The sequence below is a fragment of the Globicephala melas genome, chromosome 20, assembly GCF_963455315.2.
Source record: "Globicephala melas chromosome 20, mGloMel1.2, whole genome shotgun sequence".
Classification (NCBI taxonomy): domain Eukaryota; kingdom Metazoa; phylum Chordata; class Mammalia; order Artiodactyla; family Delphinidae; genus Globicephala; species Globicephala melas.
The window spans coordinates 32296958-32309291 of NC_083333.1; the positions used below are offsets into that span (position 1 = coordinate 32296958).

General features: G+C 60.2%; 1 protein-coding gene across 2 annotated transcripts in view; it reads left to right on the plus strand.

Moving 5' to 3' along the window:
- Positions 1 to 12334, plus strand: part of BAIAP2 (BAR/IMD domain containing adaptor protein 2) — a 70245-nt gene that overhangs the window by 29780 nt on the left and 28131 nt on the right. For both annotated transcript variants that reach the window (XM_030843190.2, XM_030843191.2), the window contains exons 4-5: positions 11437 to 11498; positions 12193 to 12264. In XM_030843190.2, the coding sequence (XP_030699050.1) occupies positions 11437 to 11498; positions 12193 to 12264 (134 nt within the window). The remainder of the gene's footprint in view (positions 1 to 11436; positions 11499 to 12192; positions 12265 to 12334) is intronic.

Below are 12334 nucleotides of genomic sequence, written 5' to 3' on the forward strand. Positions count from 1 at the left end.
GAGAGCTTGTGGATTGGCCGAGGACACGTCCAAATGCATGTTTGGCTTCAGAAGGCCCGGGGCAGGCCTGAGCTTCTGAGATCTGATCAGACTCCCGGTGTGGCCGACGCCGGTCCAGGACCTGACCCGGAGTAGGTAGGGCAGAGGCTCAGGACAGGAAGGAGGCCAGCCCAGACGGTTGGGCCACGTGTGGTCGGTGCCTCCTCCACCTCATTCCATGACACTCCAGTGCCTGGGCGTCCACTTTGGACACAGCACTGATACCGACACCGAGGGGCTGTGTGGTCTTGCTCTCCTTCAGAGCAGCAGTCAGGGAGGGTCACTGTCCGCTATCATCACCATGGCAACAGCCATCGATTTTTGTCCTGGTTATCCTTTTGGCCACTTGCCATTTTTTGCCATTTTGTAGGCAAGAGAAGAGCCCTGCTTCTACCAGGGAGGAACTGGTGGCTTTGAGGCCAGCAGGGAGGATGGGGGGGTTGGTGGCTGATCCCAGAGGGGTCCCTCAGTGCTGTCTGAGCTCCGCATCCCATACCGCTGGCTCTCAAGGCCGACGCGACACCCCCGCAGCCCTTGGCTGTCTGTCTTCCCAGAACGCGAGAGCTCTATATTTGTGCCTTGTTCAGGCGTATGCTAATGAGCTCTCAGAGGCGCCTTTCCGCTCTGGAAGCCGCCAGAATAATTGAGCATTATGGATATTTGCTTCAGAAGGCTTCAGGAGGCAGCGGGCGCTCCCAGCCAAGTTTGAGCAGCTGACCCCTTGGCTCAAGAGCCCCTTGGCCACCAGCAGGGAACGGGAGCTCTGGCTCCTCCTGAAATGACAGATCCTCAAGAAACGAGTGTTTTGGCGCCCTCGGTGGCTGCCAGTGACCAAAAGGAACGCCATGACCACTTGGCAGTAATAGTGCGTCCTGCTCTCCAGGTTCAAGTCCAGCTCTGCGAAGACAGGGCTGGAGGTTTAGTCTCTAAAGGAAGGTCAGACACCTTCTCTGTGCCCCCAGCACCATCTGGGGCTGCTGTACCTGGGAGGAGGCGGAGAACTCCTGCCCACCCCAACGCAGCACACGCCCGCACACGTGAGTCTCGTGGTCGCAGAGTCACGACTGTGCTGGTCTCACCTCTGCTTCTCCTGGAGAGGTAGTCAGGGGTCTGGTGTCAGTGCCCAGGTGGGGTGAGGGCTCCCGGCAGGCCTGTGGCTGCTTTGGTCCTCACCATGGTCCCCCAAGCTCCACCCCTCACACTCTGTTGGGCTCCTCTAGTCGGGGGGAGGGTTGCTAAGGTGGCCCTGGCTGGACTTGATCAGGGAGCAGAGGGGCCGTCCTGGCACCCCTGCAGTCGTGCCTCGTCACCCCACCCAGATCATCCTTCATGTGACACCTGCACTGGTCAGTCGGCTTGTTACTGGTCAGTAACCGTGCGGACGTTCTGCTCTCAATTCCACCTGGGCCACAGCCTCCTGGCCACCCCAGCCTGGTGTTTCGGTGAACCCCAGCCCCTGCCTGACGTGGCAGTGCCGGTAGAGAAGGGCCACTCTCCCTTGGAGAGACCTGGCACTGTAACCCCAGGTGTGGAAGGACTTTGATCTTTGTGGTGCAGCCGACAGCCCTGGGCCACCCTGCCTTTTCAGACGGCTTCATTTCTAGCTGCATCGGGGCTCGGCTGCCCCCTGACCGGTCACCCAATTTTATCCCCAGGAGGGAGCAGTGTCAGCCACTTTGGAGTTGGGGCGGGGCCTCGCGAGGCGGCTCCTGGCCGTGGAGGGATGGTAGGACCCTCCCCAACGCACGATAAGGCTGCTCCTGGGGACCCGTCTGGACTGGGAATCTGGCTGGGGTGCTCATGTCCTGGGGTGATCTGGCTTGACATCTACTAGGCGGGGGGCCAGCAGGTTACAGGGAGCCCTTAAGGATGAGCCGCGTGGGCAGGGACTTGGCACTGGATGTTCCCATCCTTCCCACATGTTCTCAGATCCTGTCCTGGAAGGCTTATGCTCTGGGAGTGCCCAGCATGGTCTGAGAGGTCCAGGTCCAGGCAGCTGGGGAGCCGGGCTCTCATCAGCGTTCACCACATTTGTAATGCTGCTGAAGACACCCACTTTCTCGTAGCATCAGCTCCCCCTGCACCCTGACACTGTGCCTTCATGGGAGCCCCCCGGGCTCTTGTCCACAGAGCCCTGTGCAGTGTCCCATCTTCACGGCCAGGGCCAGAGACAGGCACGGCCCTCTCACAGTGGGAAGGACACAGGTGTGAGGATGGGGGTTGTGAGCAAGAGACCAAGCACTCGGGACCCCTGCCCAGGCCTGACTTTGGCATCAGGGACGAAGGGCATAGGCAGGGGAAGAAAGGGCACCAGTGGTGCCCTTGACCACACGTGGGTGGTACCCTCCTGCCGGCCGGGGCCCAGCTCCTCAAAAGGACGGAACATGCATGTGGGCCAGGGGCTTTCCCTACCTTATTGCCCAGTTCCTGAACCTCTTCACCCACCATCCTCCTGCTTAAAGAAAGAGGGGGTGTGTGGCAGGACCGCTGGTGTCAAGGTGGAGCTGCACCCAGGTTCCTGGCTGTCCTTGTCACTGTTACTGGCAGGGGCAAACACTTGCCCAGCTCTGGGGCAGGGGCTGTGCCGTGTGCCTTGTCAGCCCAACCCCCTAATCAGGAGACACGTGGTCTTACTGATTTAATCCCGGGATGAGGTACAAACATGTACGTGTAACCCATGAGACAGTGAGGTCAGCCCAGGCAGGCCTGGAGCCCTTTCCCGCAGATGCCTGGACTATCAGGCATCTGATATCAGGCATCAGGACTTGTCACCCCCAGGCGGCCCCCCTGACAGGCATCCCCTGGCTGGTGGACGGGCACCAGGATGGAGGCTGGTCTCTGCCCTGGGGGGTGGTCCTGCTCTGTGGCAGTGGGTTTTGGAGGAGGCCCCCTCCGTAGGTGGTGTTGGACTCCCCTCCCCACCTCCACACTTCCCACCCCTCCCCCAGCCAGGGCTCAGCCACCTGTGCCTTGCAGAGGTTGAAACTGCCCTCTGTGACCTCCCCCACCTCAGGTCCCCAGCTTCCTCCCGCTTCTTGGGTTAATCAGGTTTTAGGAGTTTCACCGGCTTGCCCCCTGGACACTGATCTCGGGGGTGATGCTTCGCTGTGGGGGTCACAGTGCTCTGGGGGACCTGGCCCTCCATGCAGCTGTGCCCAGCCCCGGGGTCCGGCAGCCGGGTCCTTACCCTCTTCATCCCGTGCTGTTGTTCACTCTTGCTGGGGGTCAGCTCAGGCCGCTGGCTGTCTTCATGAGAACCATCTCAAAGCAGGCTTTCTCGGGTCTGTGTTGCTTTGGCAAAAATGTGTTCTTTTTTAAGCCTAAATGGTGATAACTCATCTTCTCCTGAAATCCTGTCCTCGCTCCTTTGGGATTAGGAGTCTAGCATTATGGCCCAGGAGGGGCCCTCAGGTGGAGTCTGGTCCACCCTCGGCTCATAGAACAAGGTGGGGAGCTGCACAGATCTGCCGGGCGCCGGCCTGTGAGCGGCCAGACTCCGGGGCCTGAGCCCCGCTCCCACCCCGGCTTGTTCCCAGTCTCCCAGATCCACGCTCCCTCTCAGCTTCTTGTCATTTGCAGATTATAAGAACATGTGTTTTTTTCTGCAAAAAAAAAAAAAAGAAAGAAAAAACCAGAAAAGCAGCCTGAGCCTTTAAAAATGTCAGCATTGTGAGAGATGCAACTCGAGAGGACTCTTCTGGATTAGAAAGGCTGAAGACTCCCGACTCCACAGAGGAAAGATAAGAATTCCGGTGCCGCTGAACGTTAAGTCCTCATAACCCACGATTAAGCCTGTTTATGACTTACTTGTTCCAGATGCTCACAGAGCAGCATTTAGATAAACAGTACGCTGACTTATTGAGAGAGAGAGAGAGTGAGAGAGAGAGACAGAGACAGAGAGAGACAGACAGAGACAGAGAGAGACCTGAAGAGCCGCGCGTGAGGTCCAGGGTTGGGGAGCAGCTCACAGGCGGCAGTGAGTTGGGGCACCCAGGCTCCGAGGTGCGAGTGCTGAAGGAAGAGGGTCTGTGTCGGTGGCCGCTGTCCTTGGGTCGGGATGGCCGTGGGCCTGTGCACACAAGTCCGTGCTATCCAGGTGCAGAAGCTGACATGCTGGCCACGCCGTGGTGTTCACTACTGTCTCAGGTGGTTCCGCCAAAAAGTGTGTGCACGGCTACCTGGGTGTATGTGTCGGAAAGAGAGCCGGGGAACCTGGTGAGGGGTGAGCGGGTACCCGCTCTGTTATTTTGGCCGCTTTCGGGAGGTTTGGAGGTTGGGCTGAGAGGAGAGTGTCTGTCTTCTAAGCGCTGATAAGAACAAATTCACGGCCCCTTTGATCTCCGGGCCATGGATGGAACCCTCTGGGTGTGGCTGTAGACCTGGCCTCCAGCCACACTCAGGTCCCCTGTGTCAGTATTCAGTGCCCTGGGGGACTGCCTGGTGCCTTGTGGAGCTCAGGTAGGAGGTGGGGCCACACCTGTGCTGGTCTGGGGCTCGAGAATCAGTGAGATGAGACCCCCTGCCAGACCTCCCCGCCGTCTCTGTGCCATCTGCAGCCACAGGCATCCTCGTCCTCCCGGCCTTCTGGCGGCCCTCCTTCCCGACCTGCCTGGCCCACTTGCCCCTCACTTTTCCTCGTTCCTCACTGGCCCACGTTTTGTCTGCCTCTCCCAGGAAAGAATGCAGGCACCACAGAGGCAGGGCCTCTGGTTAACTGTCTCACCTGGAGCGGCACCTGCACGGAGCAGGTGCTCACAGCGCAGTCGTCAGTGTGGTGACGATGAAGGTGAACGAGTGCCCCAGGCTGCGAGCGGGTCACCTTTATCTCAGTAACAGCTCTCACATGAAGACACCAACCTGCAATTTCTAGAGTCGGTCCCTTTTAAAAATCTGGTACCTGTAATTTTCTCTAGTCTTCTGGAATCTTTTATCTTTTCCCAAAGAGCCCAGTTTGGGGAAACACTTGAATGTTTCTGAGGTCTGAGATGTCAGTGGTGGGTCCTACGTCCCTGAACACGTGTAAATCGACTGCTCCTCCGAACCGTCTACAAGTTCTGAGAGCACCCGGGGTGGGTGGCTGATCCCTCTCTGTCGTCTGCTAAGAGGACGGGGCCATATCACAGCGGGGTGCTGCCCTACTCGAGTCCTGACCTTGCCTGGAGCTCCAAGCGAGAGCAGCTCCGCCCCTTCCCCTCCTGTGAGCTGTGGTCCTGCCAACACTGCTCTGCTGAGAGTCTGCCCCACTGCCATCCTCCCGGGTGTGGGGCCTTCCTGCACCTGGGCCTCCCCCTCCTCAGCTGTGCCCTGCACCTTCCAGCTTATCGCCCCGGCCCCTCTGTGCTGACGGGGTCTCTAGTTTCTGCCTTTTTCTCCCCTCAGTGGGTGCCTTCGGTCCCCAGGTGCTGGCCAGCACTCACACTGGCCAGTGCCAGGCCCCTCCACCTTGTCCTTGTACTGAGGTTCTTGCCAGGGGCTGTGAACATTTTTGAGAGTCTGTTGGGAATTTTTTCATATCGGTGGTGAAATAAAACACTTAAGGAAAAGAAGCAGAGCGACTGAGCCGTGGTGCTCGTTCTGGCTCACGATCCCAAGGTTTGGCAGAAGCCAGTTCCTGCTGGGGGTGGCCAGCGGGGGCAGAGGGTCCCCCGCAGACAGTCCCCAACCTCCCCACTCAGCTGGGAAGGGAGAGGGTTGCTGAGTCACCCAGACTTGCTAGAGAGGCGGGCTCCTCGTTGTGGAATCAATTCCTGTTCCTATCTGCAGCCTCATCTTCCCAGGGGGGTTTGGACTAGCCTGGAGCAGGGAGCGGTCCCCTCAGAGATGGCAGTGGGCGCCTGGAGGGGCGCTGACCCTGGCGCCCTCCTGGCAGTGGAGGGCTCGGTCTGGCTCTGGAGGAACCTGGGAGGGCTTGGCGGCTCTGAGGCCCCAGCCCCCACGTGCTCACAGTACTGGCTGGAGACTCCCCTTTTACTCACCTCCCCCCAGGGTCTGCTGGCTAGCGGACTCTTGCTCTAAGCCGATGGGAAAAAACCTCAAAAATCATATTGCGAAGATTGTGTACAAAAAGAATTCAGAGTTATTATAAAATAAAACTGCTTCCTAAGGAGAGCTGATTATCACAACAGCCAACACTATTTGTAACGGCCTGAAAGTGGAAACGCCCAAATGTCCTCCGATGGACATCATGGGCGACTGGATAAACAAAATGCGGCTCATTCCCTGGAATGTCATCCAGCTGGGAAAGGAATGAGGCCCTGCCACACTGCCACGTGGTGAGCCTCAAAACCCAAAACATGCTCGGCGAGGAAGCCAGACACCAAGGCCTGTGTCACGGGATCCCACTGATACTAAACGCCCAGGACAGGGAGATCCGTACAGACAGTAGATTAGTGGTTGCCCGAGGCTGGAGGGAAAGGGGAGTGACTGCTGATGGGGACAGGTTTTTGGAGTGACAAGAACGTTCTGGAATTAGGGAGTGGTGGATGCTCCTTGAGGACAGAGTGGCCTGTGAGGGGCTACGCAGGCCTGGGCCTCAGCCCTCCCTGTCCAGCCACCCCAGCTCCAGTGTTGTGTCCTTGTTGGGGACCCTGTCCCTGCTGGAAGGCTGGACCAGTTCTTTCTGCCCCTGTCACCAAGGGCAAGGCCACCACCCTGGGGGACAAGGGCACACCCTGGCTCCCGAGGCCGCACAGCCTCTCTTCAGGGGCACACGCACCGTCTGCAGGATGCGCAGGCTCCCAGGCCGCAGTCGTGCAGAGCAAAGGTGGTGGCGGCTGTCCCGACGTTGTGCTGTCTTAGCCACACCAGCCAGAAGCAGCCTGTGTCCAGCCAGACTGTGTTGGAGGGGAGGGAGGTGAACAGCATGTCGCCTGTGTCGGTGAGGAAGCGCAGCATGTGCCGACGTGTGCGCGTGTGCGTGTGTGTGTGTGTGCGTGTGCGTGTGTGTGTGTGTGCGTGTGTGTGCGCGTGCGCGCGCACTCGCGCTCCTGCGCTTGCTGCCCCAGCCCCTTCCCTGGGGGAGGGGAGTTGCCATGTGTACCGAGTTCCACTCTTAACCCAAAGACACAAGGCTGGTGTTAAAGGTTACCAAGAGTACCAGGAATTTTTACACTCAGAGCTGAAGGGTGTGCAGCCGGAGGTGACTCACAGCTGACCTGGCTGCCTCCTCACAGGGTAAACACTGGGTGGGAGGGCATCGCCTCGTTCTCAGATGCCTGTGTTTCTGTCGGTGGTTTTGTCCTGGATGAAGCCTCATGGCACCCAAGTGTGCCCTCTCCTGTCCCTGCTCCCGATGGCCTGCTCCCAACCCCTCCTCAGTGCCAGGGTGGCCTGCCCGCTCCCCTCCTGTGGCGCCCTGGGGCCTGGCCACCTGCCTGCCTCCCGCTCTGTTCACACTCCTCGAGACCCCGGCGGTCCCATCGGTGGTGACAACTGATGACCCTGCTCCCCCGCTCTTTGCTCTGGCGAGGCTGGGTCTGGGCTCTATTTTAAACCTGGTTTTTCGAGTTTAGGGCCCACCTGTGCTGTGGACCGAGACCTGGGTTCCCAGATGAGGCCTGGTAGAAAGCCCGGTGGCCTCCTCCTCCACGTATGGGGTGGGCCTGGGAAGGTGTCCCCACCTCGTGCTGGCCTTTGAGCCCAGAGAAGGGGGGAGGCTCTGGCCGGCCCCATGGCTCCAAGGACCTTCACTCGCCCGCCTCCCAGGACCCAGAAGGGACCTGGGTGAGAGGACGAGAGAGTGTCCGTGCCAATGCCTGAGGCCCCCCGCATTCCTGGGAAGCCTAGTTCGGGGCACAGCCTCATCCCTGGGCAGGGGTCACCGCCCCCTGCTGCTGGCCCAGTGCCCCCACAGTGCTCCAGGGTCCATACGCTCACACCACCATCATGTACACGTGGCTTCCTGCAGCTGCTTGTGTAACGCACCTTAAAAATTCCCCTTGTGGACCGGCTTGTGGCAGCCACTGGCTTGCAGCTCAGAGCATGTGCCCACTCCCCGCATGCGTGCGCAGGGACACAGGCGGAGGCTCCGGTGGGCGGAGGCGATGCGGTGCAGTGTCCAGAATCCTCAAGAAGCTTCACACACTCTTCTTGGCAACAGGAATTCTTTATCCAAAGGACTTGGTGTTTGTTGTTGTTATTTTTCAAATGTTTTCTTTCAACTAGTTTTGTGTGGCCGTTCAAGGAAATGCATGTGTTCAGTTTGATCCGGACACTAATTTACGATTCTGGGGCCTCAAGCGTGACCAACGGTGCCACTTGCTCTGTGTCTTATTTATGGACTTCATGTCCCTTGAGAGAGCCCACAGGGCCAGAGGGTGACCTGTGGGTCTGGCTTTTCTGTGCGTGCCACCCTTCACACACAGGACAGCATCCCCTCCAAGCATATCGGATCTGGGGATGCTGAAAGGCCGTGGCGGTGCCGGGAGCCTCATCCCACTCGGCAGCTGCGGGTCTGAGCAGGTCAGGTCAGGGTGGTGGCAGCCTGGCCTTGTCCCCTGGGCTGCCTGCTTGTATTTGTCCTGGTGGTTCCTTTTCAGCCAAGGGCGGGGACCAGGCACCTTCTGTCCCCTGTTGTCCTCGGCCAGTTCCCTGACTCACAGACCGCCCCCTGGGGTCGGGATGGGGTAGAAGTGGGGTCAGGGCCAGGAGAGGATGAGTGAGACTCACATCCTATCCTGCTGGGGCTGCTCAGCCGCAGCTCAGCCCTCAGTGTATGGTTGGTTGACCATCGACCATGCTGCCCCCAGGCAGCTGCGGTGGGGGCGGGGCCTTCTTGTCCCCAGGTGCCGCCCCCCCTGCCCCGCCACACCCAACAGCACTGTCAGGCCTGAGGTCAGGCTGCCATTTGGAGCCTGAGTGGAAAGTAACTTCCAGGGACTCTGGGCCCGCGACAGGCCTCCCCCTGTGCCCTGGTGCTGGTGGCCGTGGCCCTGCCAGCATGCGTGGCGCTCAGTAAATGCTTATCACTTTGGATTAGGGGATTTGTGCAGCAGGAGCTCTGGTGTCTGCCCCTGCTCGTGCATCTCCCCGCTCCGTCCTCTCCCTCCCGGCTCATGGACAAGCATGGTCCTAGAGGCAGACCTGTGTGGACGGCTCTGATCCCTGTGGCCCACCCAGTCACAGCCCGGTCACTTAGCTTCCTGGAGCCGCGCGTCCACGGGGCCATAGCAGCACCCCAGGGCTGCGGGGAGAGAGAATGGAGACTGAGGCGCACACACACAGCCACACGTGTACCCACTCAACACCCACGCCCAACACAGCCACACACGCTCACACCCACACCCCTGCATCCATGCACGCACTCACCCCCATGCACCCTGTGCACCTACACGCACACACGTGTACACGCTGGCACACACATGCCCTCCCCCACTCACACCACACAGACACTAGCCACTCACTCACGCTCACACGGCGTGGCACTGGCCCTGACCGCGAGCATCCTTCGAAGCCTCGGGCTGGGCCTGGGCGTCTTCCTCTCTCTGCAGTAGCTGTAAGCAACTTGGTGCCTTGGGTGCCAGCCTGGGCCCCCCAGGGGTCTGTGCTTCCTCATGTGGCGCCTGGGAAGGGGTCTTCGCACTGTCGGCACAGGCAGCCTGCTGGACACTCAGCCCAGGGTCCAGCGAACCACAACTATGTGTGGTCTGACCCCATCCAGAGGGGACCCACCAGCATGCCTGTGTCTCCCTTTTTTTTTTTTTGGCCACACCCCATGGCTTGTAGGATCTTAGTTCCCCAATCAGGGATCGAACCTGCACCCTCAGCAGTGAAAGCATGGAGTCCTAACTATTGTGCCGCCAGGGAACTCCCCCCACCTTGTCTCCTGACAGGGACACACGGTTGCCTTTGCAGGGCCTAGCCCCTGGCACGCCGTGGCTCCTCCCAGCTGACAGGTGACCCTTGGGGCTCCTTCGGAAGCACTCTTCTCCCCTCCTCCTCCTCCCTCGACAGAAATCTGTGCATCCGAGGCGAAGCCAGGCCTTTGGGCACTCAGCCCAGCAGCGCACTGAGAGTGAGAACTCAGAACTCAGACGGGGGCGGGGCACCCGCTGGCTGGAGAGGCCGCCCTCGCGTGCACTCCAGCAACAGAGAGTGACCCTGGGAGGCAGGGCCCGGGGCCTGCCAGCGGAGGCCAGCACTGCGGCCATTTAACAGCCCACTGACCTCGGGCAGCCTGCCCCAAGGATTGGCGATCTGTCCCTAAGGCTTCTGCCTGTGGTGATCACCGTGCTCTGTGGTCGTCAGGGCCACAAGAGCACCAGCAGCTGACCGAACGGCCCGATGACCGGGAGCTGGCCGTCCCCAGAACCCAGCTGTGCTTCTGGGAGGGCAGGCGACCCCAGGGGATCATCTACGTGCTGTCCTTGTGACCTTGGAGGGTGGGCAGCGTCACCCCATTAGGGCAGGGGCCACAGGAACTGTTCTGCTTTCTGGCTGGCCTCATGGGGGCCAGAGGTGCTCATTGTGGCTGCCCCCAACAGGATCCTCTGGGTCACGTGACCCCTGAGTGGCCTGGATGTGAGCAGGGGAGGGTCGTCCTGGCGTAAGCAGCACCTTGGGACAGGGTTAGTCAGCAGGTGACTGCCCCCGAGGGCAGGGGCGGGCCCTCCTCCATGTGGCCACAGCGCATGGTTAGTGCCTGCCGCCAGAAAGGGCTGCTTAGCAAATATTTGCCAATGAAATGAATGGAGCTCACACTGCCCGTTCCAGACCCACCCTCTGCAGAGGAGGAAATGAGCCATTTGTGCAAGGAAGTCCTTCACGCTGACCCTGTGGGTGTGGGCAGTGGCCCTGAGGGTCTTCGGAGGCAGGTACCATGAGTGCCCCAGCTCGGAGCTTCTGTTCCACAGTGTTGATTTGGGGTGGGTGTCGGGACTCTGCTGACCATGACGTGTCTTGGGCCGTGAGGTCCCTCCTTTCACGGCCACCTTCCTTCCACGCCACGTCCCGGGACGCACGGGGGCTACGTGTTGTGGCTACCTCTGCCTGGGCCCGAGGTAGGTGGGCCGCTGGTGGTTGGCGCCTGTGAGAGGAGATGCATGTGCTCACAGGGTCGCACGCAGGGTTGAAACCTGCAAACGTAGGGTCTCCGGTCTTCTTACCTCTGCCATGAATCTCAGATCCAGTGCAGATGCCTGAGGCCCCCAAACCCCCAGAGACACCAAGCCACTGTGTATCCTTGTCATTCTAGAATTTCCCATCTCCTCTTGGCAGCATCACCTGGAGAGGCACCCCTCCCCCTGCCCCCAGCACACCCCTGCCCGCCGGTCCCCAGACCACAGCAACCCCAGTGCCTGGCCCACTGGTACCTGCTCCCCAGCCGTGGAGGGAGTGATAAGACTGATTCTGAGTAGCTCACTTTCCTCCTGCTTTTCTCTCCTGCCATCTGCCTCCCAGGGGACGTTCTCTTCCAGATGGCCGAAGTCCACAGGCAGATTCAAAATCAATTGGAAGAAATGGTGAGTCCCAGCCTCCCACTACGACCCCCGGGGAGGGAGGGGCAGATGCAGGTGAGGTGAGCAGGTGCTATTAGAGGCGAGGGGAAGAGCCGGGCATGTGCTGTGGCCGTGCATCCACTAGGGAAGTATGTGCCTTCCTGTGGTCATACCCAGAGAGGTGGGGGTGTCCCCAGGGCCTGAGAGAGAAGTCACACCCCAGGGATGTGACCACCATGGGGGCTGAGGATATACAGACGGACCTGGAAGAAAAGGACACGGGCAAGATGGGGTGTTATTCTCAGCTGGCCACAGGGCCACATGGGGACATCTCGAGCGGTGGCCTGGGGAAGCACAGGTGCACCGAGACTGTAGGTCCTGCCAGGACCTAGCAGGTCTACGGCTCGCGTCAGCTTATGCCTGTGTTACCCACCAGCACGGGAGAGCAGGGACAGTGGGGAGGCGGTCTCTGTCTCCCCGAGGGAAGCGAGGCTCCATGCCTGTCAAAGGCCAGGCTTCAGTTCAGCACTCACTCCCGGGGCCGCCTGGCCCCGCGGGGCCCACCTGTCGCTGCGGGGTCATCGGCTCCTGGATCAGACAAGCTCCTCTTGCCCATTGGGGTGCCCAGCGTCCCAGGTGCCATGGTCGTGGTGACCGCCCCCCCTCTCCCGGGGCAGCCACACGTCGGAGCTGACGGCTCTTTTCTCTCCATGTCCAGCTGAAGTCTTTTCACAACGAGCTGCTAACGCAGCTGGAGCAGAAGGTGGAGCTGGACTCCAGGTACCTGAGCGTAAGTAGCCCCCACCCTGTACCTGCTGGTCACCCTGAGCTGCTTGGGCTCTGCTGTGTGTGAATCCTTC